The sequence below is a fragment of the Pezoporus flaviventris genome, unplaced genomic scaffold (assembly GCF_033815535.1).
Source record: "Pezoporus flaviventris isolate CSIRO_AGI_PZ_B2104156 unplaced genomic scaffold, CSIRO_AGI_Pfla_v1 ptg000007l, whole genome shotgun sequence".
NCBI lineage: Eukaryota > Metazoa > Chordata > Aves > Psittaciformes > Psittacidae > Pezoporus > Pezoporus flaviventris.
In genome coordinates, this window is record NW_026892555.1 from 61,840,870 (window position 1) to 61,852,895 (window position 12,026).

The 12,026-nt window shown below is 52.1% G+C and overlaps 1 protein-coding gene across 3 annotated transcripts in view; it reads left to right on the forward strand.

Annotated features, from left to right (window-relative positions):
* The first annotated feature begins 2,253 nt into the window (after positions 1 to 2,253).
* NR4A3 (nuclear receptor subfamily 4 group A member 3) overlaps positions 2,254 to 12,026 on the forward strand; it is a 29,086-nt gene continuing 19,313 nt past the window's right edge. The window contains exons 1-5 of one of the 3 annotated variants that reach the window (XM_061448966.1): positions 2,254 to 2,386; positions 4,840 to 4,998; positions 7,481 to 8,367; positions 10,597 to 10,726; positions 11,681 to 11,853. In XM_061448966.1, coding sequence (XP_061304950.1) covers positions 7,483 to 8,367; positions 10,597 to 10,726; positions 11,681 to 11,853 — 1,188 coding nt within the window. In that variant the 5' untranslated portion in view covers positions 2,254 to 2,386; positions 4,840 to 4,998; positions 7,481 to 7,482. Of the gene's footprint in view, positions 2,387 to 3,457; positions 3,817 to 4,508; positions 4,999 to 5,720; positions 5,800 to 7,480; positions 8,368 to 10,596; positions 10,727 to 11,680; positions 11,854 to 12,026 lie in introns of those variants that run through there. The other 2 variants (XM_061448965.1, XM_061448964.1) reach the window with 2 other exon arrangements.

Consider the following 12,026-nt stretch of genomic DNA (forward strand, 5'->3'; position numbering starts at 1 on the left):
GTCACCGCCGGCCCCCGCAGCGGGTGTTTGGTCGCCGCTCGGCAATGTCAAGTGTTTCACCCCCGGGAGGGCAGCGGTGGGATTGGGAGCGAAAGCAGCGCACGCTGCACTTAGAGAATTGTCCCGACCCGGTGCAGGGGGAGCCCAGCCGCCAAGCTCTGCCCGGAGTGACTTTCGTCCTTTATGTGGGGGGGAGCCGGGGACGTCGCCCCCCCCCCCCAGCTGCCGGGCCCCTCCGGAGGGAGAGTCGCGGAGGGCAGCCGGGGTCCCCGCGTCTCCGTACGCCACCCCCTGCGCAGAGGAAGCCTGACGCGGGCGGGGCCATGGCCCCACGACAATGGGACTTCGCCGGCGCTATAAATACCCGCCCGCATCTATATTTGGTTTGGCCGGATCACAACCCGGGCCGGAGGGGGGGGGAGGAACACCCAAAAATAGCCCCGCGCGCTCGCGCGCGCGCACCCCGCCGCCGCCGCTCAATGGGCTCCGGCTCCGCCCCCTCCCCCGCGCGATCCCGACCGCCCCGCACGGGGCCCGGCGGCTATATTTAGCAACGCCGTTTGCGTCAATGACGCGGCTGCCGTGCGTCAGCCCGCTACGCCCCGCCCCTCGGAACGGGGCCCGCCGCGTCCTGTGCGTGGATTGGCCGCGGCGGCACGAGGATGGCGTTCCGCGGTGACGTGGAGGCGCTGATTGGCCCCGCCGGGGGCCGGCTGCGTCCGGAGGGGGGAAGTGTCGCCGCGCGGGGAGCCCGGCGGACGGCGGGTTCCCCCGCGGGGGGAGCGGGGGCCTGGCAGCGGCGGCGGCCCGGGAGGGAGGCCCCGGCGCACGCGGGGAGGGGGGGGGGGGCACGCGGGACAGCGTGCACCGACGCGGAAAGGGGATCCCGAGTCCGGACGTGGACTCCGCGCCGCCTGAGTGCAGCCCGGCCTCATGTCCCCGCCGGCCCGGGGGGGAGCGCGGTCTGTGGCGGTGGTGGTGACAGGCTGCGGCGGGACCCGAGCGAGCACAGCCAGAACGCTGCCTCCTCCGGTCCCGTCGCTTCAGGGCGCACGGCGTGCGCAGCCTCGGCTGCGGCCCCTCAGGCTTCCGGCCCCCGCCGGTACACCTCGGTTGGCGGAGCCCTTCTGTAAGTAGCACAAGCACAGAAACGTCAGTAACGGCCGCGGTGACAATCGCAAACGGTCCGGGTGCCGTCTGCAGAAGTAAACACGGCAGCGGCCACGGCGGCGGGCGCCTGCTGCCCGCGGAGGCGGCGGCGAGAGGACCCAGCCGGTACACACAGACAGACACAGACAGACACAGACCCACAGACGCGCGCAGGCGGGAGCCTAGGCTTTGTCAGGGCCGCTCGGAGCGGCGCCGTCCCCAACCTGCTCTCTGCTCCTGCGCACTGGGGAGTTCCGAAAGGAAAGAAAGGGGTAAAAAGGAAAAAGGAGAAAAAAGGAGGAAAAAGGGTAGTAGTAGGAAAAATTAAAAAAAAAGGGAAAAAATAAAATGAGAAAAAAATGAAAAAAATAAAAATGGAAAAGAGAAAAAAAAAAAAAGAAAAAATAAACCTTTAATAATTCATCCTGAAAGTGCCACTAATTAAGCAAGCAAAGCTATTTTTCCTTTGAACCACTCCAGTAAAGAGTTGCTGCGTTTGCAAAACAATTCAACTCGATCTTTGTAATAATAAAATATAATAATCTTATAATGTAAATCTGTCTTGTGCTGCCGCGGCCGGTCGGCCACCCTCTCCCGCTGCCGGCGGTGCGGAGCGGAGCGGCCGCCTCCGTACACGGCTCGGTACGGCTCTGCACGGCTCGGTACGGCTGTGCACGGCGAGGCGCGGTGCGGCGGGAGCGCGGCGCACACACTGGGGCGGGAAGGGGGGGGGGTCAGTAGCGTCAGGCTCCCATGGCGTCACTATTGACGTTTCGCATTCCAGCCGCTCTATGGAGAGGCCGCTAGGGCTCCTCTCACATAAATGACGTTCAGAGAGAGGGAGCGGGAGAGCAGCGCAGAGAGGCGCCTCCGTCCCCTCTCTCCGCCAGGCACACGCGCACCCCGGGGCGCTCGCACCGGGGACGCGGGCGCAGGTCCCGGCCCGGCTCCCGCCGCGCACACACAAAGACACATCTCGGCGGCGGCGGCTCGGTATCCCTCGCCTGCCCGCCCGTTCCCTTCCTCACTCTGTCTGCCCGCGGACGGGCTCCTGGCTCCTCAGGCTTTTGCAATCCTTTTCCATGCCTCGGGATAACGCACCGTCCGGACCTGCAGCCACCGGGAGTCGCGGGGGTTTTGTGTCTCGGGTCCTGCCGCTGGACAGTGCCTACATGCGCCTTTAAGGAAGAGGGCACTTACAAACTAGATGTAAAGACGGAACCTTCACAGCAACCGAGTACGTATACAAATGAGCGGGAGCGGCTGCGGGAGAGGGACAAAGTTGCGCCTCCGGGGGAGATGCTCGGGAGATGCCGGTGGCTAACGGTGCGGCTCCGCAGTGCCGGGCTCTGCCTGAAACTTTTCCCTCTCCTCCTTCTCCTTCCCCCTCCCTTCCTCACTCCTTTCCCGTGGATGCTCGCTTTGCCACCCGGCTTCCGAGCCTCCCCGCGGGCTCAGCAACCCGCGCCGTGCCCGGGGCACCGCCGGTCACCGCACACGGGGAGGACCGTTGCCGAGAGGCGCGGGAGCTGGAGCCGGTGGTACTGAGGTATTTCTGCTACTTGTTGTCATGGAAATGATGCTGCCGGCGGCGGCGGCGGCGGGGAGTTTATAGCGCCGGTGATGAATGGCAGTAATTTGTCTGCTTCCTTTAGCCGCGCTTGGGAACTAGGTTGCTTTGTTTGCCCGAGTTCGAGCTGTCTAATAGGGACGGCGGGGCAGGTTGATCTGACCTCACTTCAGGAGAGAGCAGCTCCCCTCGGCAGCCCGAAGGAGCTCGCCCCAGAGGTAATTGCTGGAATGTGGCATATTGTATTGAAATGAGACAGGAGCTTTGCTCGGCACGTCTGCCCGGCATCTGCTCCTCGGAAATGTGCACTTTTCCCTTCGGAGGTCACAAACGGTAACGAGGGGCTGCAGTACCCCGGCACGAGTGGCATCGGGCGGGGAGGCTCCGCTGTCCCGCTCCCTGCCCGCTCCTACCGCGCTCCCTGCCCCCGCCGCGTCGCTCGTTTTTCCCTTCTCGCCTTAATAGCTGCGAAAGAAGTTTCAGTCTTGGAAAGAGGAGAGAAAGCGCGGCCGCTGTGTTGCGATTTTATGTCGAGGGATGGTTGTCGGGACGGCATTATCGCGATACTCTGTCCCAGGCTGGGACGCGTCTCACCTTTGCGCGGCTAGTTAATAACGCTGGTGTTTAACTCGCAATTTGGGGAGAGGATGGATTCCGTGCTAGGGTATTTCCCAGGGAAAGAGTCGAAAAAGCTGCTTTCGGGGGGGGGGGGGGGAGGGGGGGGGGAAGGGGGGGGTGATGTGTCGGGATCGGATTTTTTTTCTCCAGGGAAAAAAAAAGTTTGGGAATGAATCGCTAACTTTTATCCAAGCCGCTTCACTCGATTACATTCTTCGCCCTATTTTCCTCTCCTCCGTGGAGACCGTTGTATGCTGGAGTCAAGCCCCGGTATAAAAACAACGGACTAAACCAGACCAGACGGTTTCTTCGGAGGTGAATCTCACGCGAGGTCGTGGATATTTGCTGGAGTGACCGTGCGGCTCGGGGCGATCCCCCCAGCCTCCTAAAATCATGAAAATCGCGAGCTAACCGGCGGTGGAAATGGAGCTCGAAACTTTTTAATTCAATGGAGCTTCCCCCTCCGCGGTCCCTCCCGGGTAAATGAAGGTTTCGAAACCCGCCTGAAGAAGTCACAGTCACAATGGAGTGTTTCACGCTTTCCTCCTCATATTACAGGGCGGGGAGGGGTGTCACTCGGGGCTGAATGTAAAGTGCACGGAGGAAGAAAAGAGCTTTGACAAGGGTAGTTATTTCCTCCTAATTTACAGCCCTTACGGCTCTGCGCTCCTGGCTCGGGCGGCCGCGGTCCGGAGGGGTGCTGCGTGGTTAAAAGCGCAGCGAGTGTCTCTAGGTAACCGGGGGGGAGAGGAGCCCTAGGGCGCTCCGCGCAGAGCGGGAAGCCGCTTCGCAGGAGTTCGGGAGGGAGCAAAACCCTCGGGAGAGAAAAAGGGATGAGCTGGTAGTCAATTAGCATCCCTGGAGCCGGCGGGGAGTCAAAGACGAGGGGAGCGGGGAAGGCAGGAAACGCCCCCAGAGCAGGCAAGGAGCGGGAGAAGGAGCCGCCGGGAGCTGCTGCCTTGGACAGGGACCGGTGCCCCCGCGCATCACCCGCGTTGCCGCGGAGCCCCCGACCGCGTTGGCAGCGCCGGGACAGACCCGCCTCTGCCAACAGCACAGCGGGGCGTCCCGCGGGGCAGAGCGGGGCCCGGGGACGCCGCAGGCCGGCCGCTCTGGTGGGGTACCCCTCAGGACCGGCCGATACCTTGTGTAGAAACTTCCAGCCAGAAAGTTCCCGCGGGGAAGCGGACGCACGGGGATGCCGCCCCGCTTGCTGCGGTCAGCCCGCCTGTGCTGTCCTCTTTCCCTCCCCAAGCTCCTTGCCCGGTGAACAAACCGGCGGCTCCGCTGTCCCATCCTGGTGCTTTTGTGTGATGAGGGCGCGGGAGGTGGTAGAAACCCGCTCCTTCTCCGGCTCCCCCTTTCCCACCCGTGAAGGGGGAACGCGAGGCGGGTGGTGTGTGTGTGTGTATGGGGTCCCCTCGATGCGCCCCGCGTCCCCCCTCAGCCCATCGGGTACGGCAGCCTCTGACTCTGCCTTCTGCTCCTCCCGCCGCGCACAGAGCCTGGGTCGGAAGAGCGCCCCCCGCCGAGGCCAGGCCCCGCACCCACCACCGCAGAGAGGTCCCAGCCGGCGCCCACCCCACCGCCGCCGCCGCTGCCCGCCGCCGCCTCCGTCCGCACGTCCAGCCCCACCATTCAGCGCGCAAGATACCCGCCAGGTAAGCTGCGCTCCGCCGACCAGCGCCTCTCGGGAGAGGAGGAGGAGGGTGTGTGTGTGTGTGTGTGTGAACGAGAGCTCCTGCCGCCGCTCCTACCCTTCCCAAATCCCTTTGGCATCGTCACTCCCGACGTCCCGTCCAGGGGCCGCGGGGTGTTTAAATCCCCCAAAGGATTTTGGGAATGTTTGGCCTCAAATTGGGCATCCCTTACTTCAAGCTCTCTCAAAGATAGCAGAATAATAAGGTAAGAGCTGTGAATGTCCTTACCCTGATTGTTTCTCTTTTTTTTTTTTCTTTTACCCATTCGTTTGGGCTTTGATGACAGGTTGCTCTGCAATGCGCCTCCTGTGGGGTGCTCTGTTTTTAATATTGTTGGATAAAGAAGAAAAATATATCCCAGCTTATTTACTTTGCAGGGTAATTAATATCGGTGCCCCAAGTGGAAAAGTAGGCGTTATAATCAGTGTGCTGGCAAAAGGGCGAGGGAGGAGGAGCCCTGCAGAGCCAGGAGAGACCAGACCTTTAGGTTAGGGATATTTTTTCTGTCCTTAGGCCGGACTTATTTTAGACTTCTGTTTTCTTACTCCACTTTGCCCAGGATTCAGTGACGTAACCCTGCTATGCTCAGAAAAATAATGCCAAAAACCCCCATGATGGTCTCTTTGCCTGAACTCCTGCTCATTTTCTGAGCTAGCAAAAAAAAGCCTTTATTTCCTTCACAGGGTTGTGCATCAACAAGTCCACGGGTGACATTATGTGTCAACTCATTCAGTTGTGGTCCTCAGTCAGTTCACACTGGAGGTTTGTGGAAGGAATTTCTCCCCTTTTTAATTTGATCACTACATTTTAACAGATGGCCCTTAAATAGCAAACAATAGTATTAGGACTTGCCATGAAATGTGTGTGTGTGGAATGGCATGGGCAGAAATTGATGGGAAAGAGCAGAAAGGTAGAGAAAAAACAGAATTAACGCTGGGAGGCAAGGCTTATGAAAGGGCTGTCCTGCTTTTTTCTTTAAGCATTTGGATTTACAAGCAGGAGGTACTTAATTTCAGAAAACAGCACTTTTTTCCCCCCTTAATGTTTTCTCAAGAAGAAGGAAGATCCAAATGGCTTTTGACAGTACGATAATTGAAATCTGGTGCTTAGTTTAAATATGTTTATCTGCAAAGGGGGCAGGAAATAATTAGCAGTTGCTTTAACACAAATTATTTGGATTCTTGCATGCCAGGCTCAACTGACTATTTTAAATTTATAAGTGAAGGGAGTTCTTAAAATACTGAGGAAAACCTCATTATTTTCAAGGCAGCTTTTTTTTACTATGATTTTTTTTCTCAATTGCTTTTGGAATATAAATTACCATTAAGGAGAGATGAACTGCACTTAATTTTGATATACATTTTCCCCATATTTACTTCCCCCCCCCCCCCCTTTATAAGAAAGTATGTATTAATTGAAACATTGTATTCCTCTGCTGCAGAACCAAAATGCACCACGCACATTTAGTTTGAGTTTGCAAATATTGGGCTAGAATCTCACAGTGTTTAGTTAGGCAAACCTCAAATGGATTGCAGAATTGGGTCCATTATTTCCTGAGAGCAGCAAAGGAAATAGCAAACTAGTAGGAAATGAAAAAGAAAAGAATAAAAACCAAATCTTTATCACCAGGCAGCATGTTGCTTCAACCATCCCAGCTATCGGTGAACCACATTAGCTTTTAAGACTAATGGATAAACCCAATTATGTTAGCATCCTCAACCTCGCTTTCCCATAAAAACAGAAATAGCACACACTACTTCTTTTGCATTTTTTTTCAAATTCAAGGGTATGTTGTAGCCCCCACTTTCTTTAGGAGAGTGTTCTATCATAGATAAGCCTTAAAACTACTGGTCAGACAGCAGCCTTGAATTATTAGCTGACCAGAAATACGCTTCAAAGTCCCAGAGTTGAGTAAGCAATATTGATATTTGCAAGTCCTAAGCAGCAAACACTGTGATTCAAGCCATTCTCTGCCATGTACTGAAAATGCTGTTTCTTTAAAATAAAATGTAGTTTTTCATATTATGCATTTGATAGTCTCGTTTACCCTTCATGAAAATTTTAGGGCACGGTTGCATACAGAGACAGGTTTAGAGCCATAAACTGTTTTCATTCTGCTTATCTAATTCTCATTGACACCTATGTATATTAAGTAGCAGATGTAGGGCAGCTTGAGATGGATTCCTCTTTCCCTGACACTGGTATAAATCTGAGTTGCTCCCTTGACTAGACGAGAGCAGGCTCCATAATACCTAATGCTTAGTTGATCCCTAATGCATATTTCTTGCTGAAAGGCAAAGACACGAGGCTAACGTATGTCCCATGTCCAAGAGAGACTGGGAGTCGGGTGTCTAACTGAGCTCCGTGAAATGTGGGAAAGCTTCTAGGAAAGAAGTTCCTGAGGGCCTGGGCTCGTTGTTAATGTCCCCCTTTGCCCTTGCAGATATGCCCTGTGTGCAAGCGCAGTATAGTCCTTCACCACCCGGTTCAAATTATGCAGCTCAGACCTACGCGTATGGCTCGGAATACAGCTCAGAGATCATGAACCCTGACTATGCCAAGCTGACCATGGACCTGAGCAGTACTGAAATCACTGCCACTGCCACCACCTCCCTGCCCAGCTTCAGCACCTTTATGGAGGGTTACTCTGGCAGCTACGAGCTCAAGCCTTCCTGCCTCTACCAAATGCAATCTGCCTCCTCTGGCCAGAGGCCCCTCATAAAGATGGAAGACACCCGTCTCTCCCCCTATCAGCCCTCACTGCCACCCTCCACGGATGAGGGGATGCCCAGCACTTCCATGTACTTCAAGCAATCTCCGCCCTCCACTCCCACCACACCTGGCTTCCCCTCTCACCAGAGCCTGTGGGATGAGCCGCCACTGCAGCCCACACAGACCTGCCTGCCACCTGGCCACCTGATGGACACTGCTCCCATGAAGACCGTGCCTCCGCGCTTCCCCCTCTTCCACTTCAAGCACTCCCCTCCGCACACGCCAGCCGCAGCTGCCCACATGTGCTATGATCCTGCCTCCCTGAGCCTGCCCCTGGGCTCCGACAGACCTGCCGCCAGCCAGGCACCCATGGAGGGCCATTCCTACGGGCTTCACCTGGCCAAAAGACCAGCCACATTAGCCTTCTCACCACTCGGCCTCAACGCAGCCACCTCCAGCCTGATGGGTGAGAGCAGTGGCAGCGGCAGCAGCGGCCTCCCATCTCCACCCAGCAGGAGCTCCTCATCTGGGGAAGGCACCTGCGCGGTCTGTGGGGATAACGCCGCCTGCCAGCACTACGGCGTACGGACGTGCGAGGGCTGCAAGGGCTTCTTCAAGGTGAGAGCTCTGCGGTTTGCTCCCTACCCCGCTTACCCCAGCCTCTCCTCCCTCCCCATGTGCATGCTTCTGGTCCTCACCCCAGGGCTCAGGAGCATCCTGTGTTAGAGCTCAGAGCCCCCCAGCCGGGCAGGATGTACACCCATCCAGCTATTGACAAAGACCAAAGCAAGCCCTCTGTAGGATAAAAGCATCACCCAGTCTCGGCTAAGAAAGGGCCAGAGCAGTGAGCTGGGCAAACCACATCCCCAGTCTGCCAGCATCCTTCAGCAGAGCATGGGTCAGCCCTGTCTGAGCTATAAACTGCATTCACTCGATAGCAAAACTCACACGGAATGCATCCAAACTCAGTTTTGTTTATCAGCCGTTCCAACTAAACAAAAGACACCCTGAAATCATCTGCCTAAAAAAAAGACACCCTGAAATCGTAAAGTCCACTTGATATTTTAGTTGGTGCACTGGTGCCATTTGTTGCCCTGGGGCAGCTGGGGTGAGGAGGACTGTGGGGCTGCCCTCAGGGGGAAACCCATTTCACATGAGAGGCCAACCCAAGCACTTCTAGTTTTATTTGGTTGCTGCCTCGTCATTACTTTTCAGTTTAGGAGCCCAGTGAGTCCTCACTAGTGGAAAGCTGCTTGCAGAGCAGTGACTAAGCACTGCACAGGGTCCCGGTGCCTGCTTGGTATCCAAGAAAGCTTTGCAGCTGAATAGCAACACAAATAACTTCCACACGGCAGTTTCCCAGTGGAAACTTTGTGTTTGTATTTTTAAGAATTGGATACTCTCTTTTTGCTCGTAGATTTGGGTGACTTGTAATTTGTTTTCAACAGGCTGAGTTGAGATTCCAGCATTATTTTCAGAAATAGCTTGTTTAAAGTGAGGAACTTGGGACAGACTTTTGTTAAGGATGGTTCTGGGCAACAGGCTTAAGATCTGATACATTTAGGGTTGATTTGGTATATTCCTGCCTACAAAGATAGCAGTCATGCCCCTGTTCTAGTAAAAGCTACGATGGGAAACAAAACCAGTCCAAAAATAGTTGTGGGGAGGGCTTATAGCATTTTTGTTTAATTGTAGACAGAGCTGCCAGTGTTACTTAATAATAATCCTTTCACAACATGGTAAAATACACATCTCCCATGAAACTCATTTGTATTTAAATGTAACTGAAAAGGGGACACAAATAACCTGGAAACAGCAGCTCTTATGGGCCCGATCCTGACCCTGTGGTAATCAATAGTATATCCTTGACTGGGAGCAGTATCTCCAGCTTATTCTGCAAAATTAGTAAGTTTTCAGCTCCAAAGCGCAATGATAAGTATTTGCTGTGGCTCTTACATTTAGTACGTTGAGGCTGTGAGTTGAAAAGAAACACAAATTATGAAATAACATTTATCCATTAATTTAATTGCAGTGAAAAAATTAATACTGAATGCTGAGTTGATAAATCTATTCCTGTTCTGATGTCTGTCCTCTTAAAGTCTTTTTTCTTGGTGCCAAGTTATTTATTGATGTATCTTTGATTTTAAGGATGGGAAAACATACTACATTTTTGCATCAATATTTGTTACGTTCTCTCAAAGCTTACCGGGTTTTTACAAATTTTGGATTTATTGTATAGTCTTAAGATCATTTTAGAGTCAATTAAATGTAACACAGAATAATTCTGCCTGGTTTGTTTTTTTTTCCCCAGGTCAGGTTAGCTTTCCCAGAATATTGAACTAACCATATTTTGTAGGGGTTTCTGGTATTTGTATTTTCTCCCCAATGATTTTAATGGCTAACCAAACCAGTTATTGTGGTATTTGACTAACAATAGTGATACCAAAAGAAATACACTGCAGATCATTTTGATTTTATTTTAATAAGGTCAGCAATAATCAAGGGAACGAACCAAGTAGAAAATTGTTCCCAAAGGGATATTAAAAGCGGAGATAATCTAATCCCCAAAGGTAGATGTGATGACCTGGTAATTTCAGATATGATTTTATCATTCAAAGTTGCCTGTCTCCAGAGACTTGCTTCAGAACAATCCTAGATGATTTTCATTGTCAGCAGCTAACACTAATAAAATTGTTTTTCCTGCAGGCTAGTGTGTTAGGAAATTAATTTTATCTAATTATATGAATTGCACTGTCGCTTTTCATGTTGTAATTAAAACACATTTTGTCAGGTTCTAAGTTGCTCAAGAAATGATTGGTTTGCTGGGTTTGTGTTGCATTTCTGCAGAGAACAGTTCAGAAAAATGCAAAATATGTTTGTCTGGCAAACAAAAACTGTCCGGTGGACAAGAGACGTCGTAACAGATGCCAGTACTGCCGGTTTCAGAAGTGTCTCAGTGTCGGCATGGTTAAAGAAGGTAAGGACTATCGCTATTATCATCCCAAACACTGAAATACTGCGTTTAATGAACCTGTGTTTGTGTCTGTATGGATATAGGTGTCTTTACAGGGAATTTTATAGGGATGGGATTCATAGCTTACCCCCAGATGTGTGTATTTGTGTAATAATATATTGATTTTCTTCTTTTCACCCATATTATCATATTTAGACTTTAGACTTGAGAGTTCAAGAAGAGCAAGGTCACAAGAGGATAATTTGACACTGGCCAAAATGTCTCCTTTATTAACTTTGAACATTGCTCAATAATGCTGTTGGCTTCCCCCTGTTATCTCACCAGGGGCTGCACTGGCTTGTGTGCATTTTGACATAGGATTTTGTCTCATTCCCATAAGCTGATTGTAAATTTGCAATTAACTTAAATGGAAACAGGATCAACTCATTAGTCCCAATTCTGCAAATATTTAAGTATGTGAGTAATACTGTATGAGCAGTCCCACTGCAAATACTAACATGGATAATATAACCTATATAGTGTGGCCATATTCCTTCAAATGCTTTAAGAAAGCTAAAATGACTTTGAATGGACAACTGTGCCTTTTAAAAGGTGCACCAGCAGTAAGAACAATAGAATTTGTGTTTCACATCCAGTTTTCTTTCAGCAGCAGTGTCTGTGTGTGTGCATGGGCACACATACACAGGCACACAGACATGCTGCAAACAAAGCATGAACAGTAGGAACACAGCTGGGCTTTAAGTAAGCAGCTACATTACTGCTTACAATCATAGGTCTGACGCAATTTCGGTATCGTTTGTGTTCTTTTGCAATCAAAGGCATCAAGAGCATGTGCTGAAACTGGAGAATGCTCCTACTTTTGCTGGGCTGATGACCATAAGAAAAGCAGGTGTTCATTCTGATCCAGCATTACTGGTATCTTCACAACTGATTCCTGCTTCTTATGTTGTTACCTAGTTGTCCGTACCGACAGCCTGAAAGGGAGAAGAGGTCGGCTGCCTTCCAAACCAAAGAGCCCCTTACAGCAAGAACCCTCTCAGCCCTCCCCACCTTCTCCTCCCATCAGCATGATGAACGCCCTTGTACGAGCTTTAACTGACTCCACGCCCAGGGAGCTTGACTATTCAAGAGTATGTTTCATTTTTCTTTGCTTCTTTGTTTTCCACATAGAAATGACTCACAGGCTGCATTTCTACCTACCAGCTGGTTTGCTAAAATGAGACTAAATGTGAAATTTGGATTAGGGTAGAAATTTGTCCAGCCAGCCATGTCTTTTCATGGTAGGTGGGTGATGAGGGGAAAG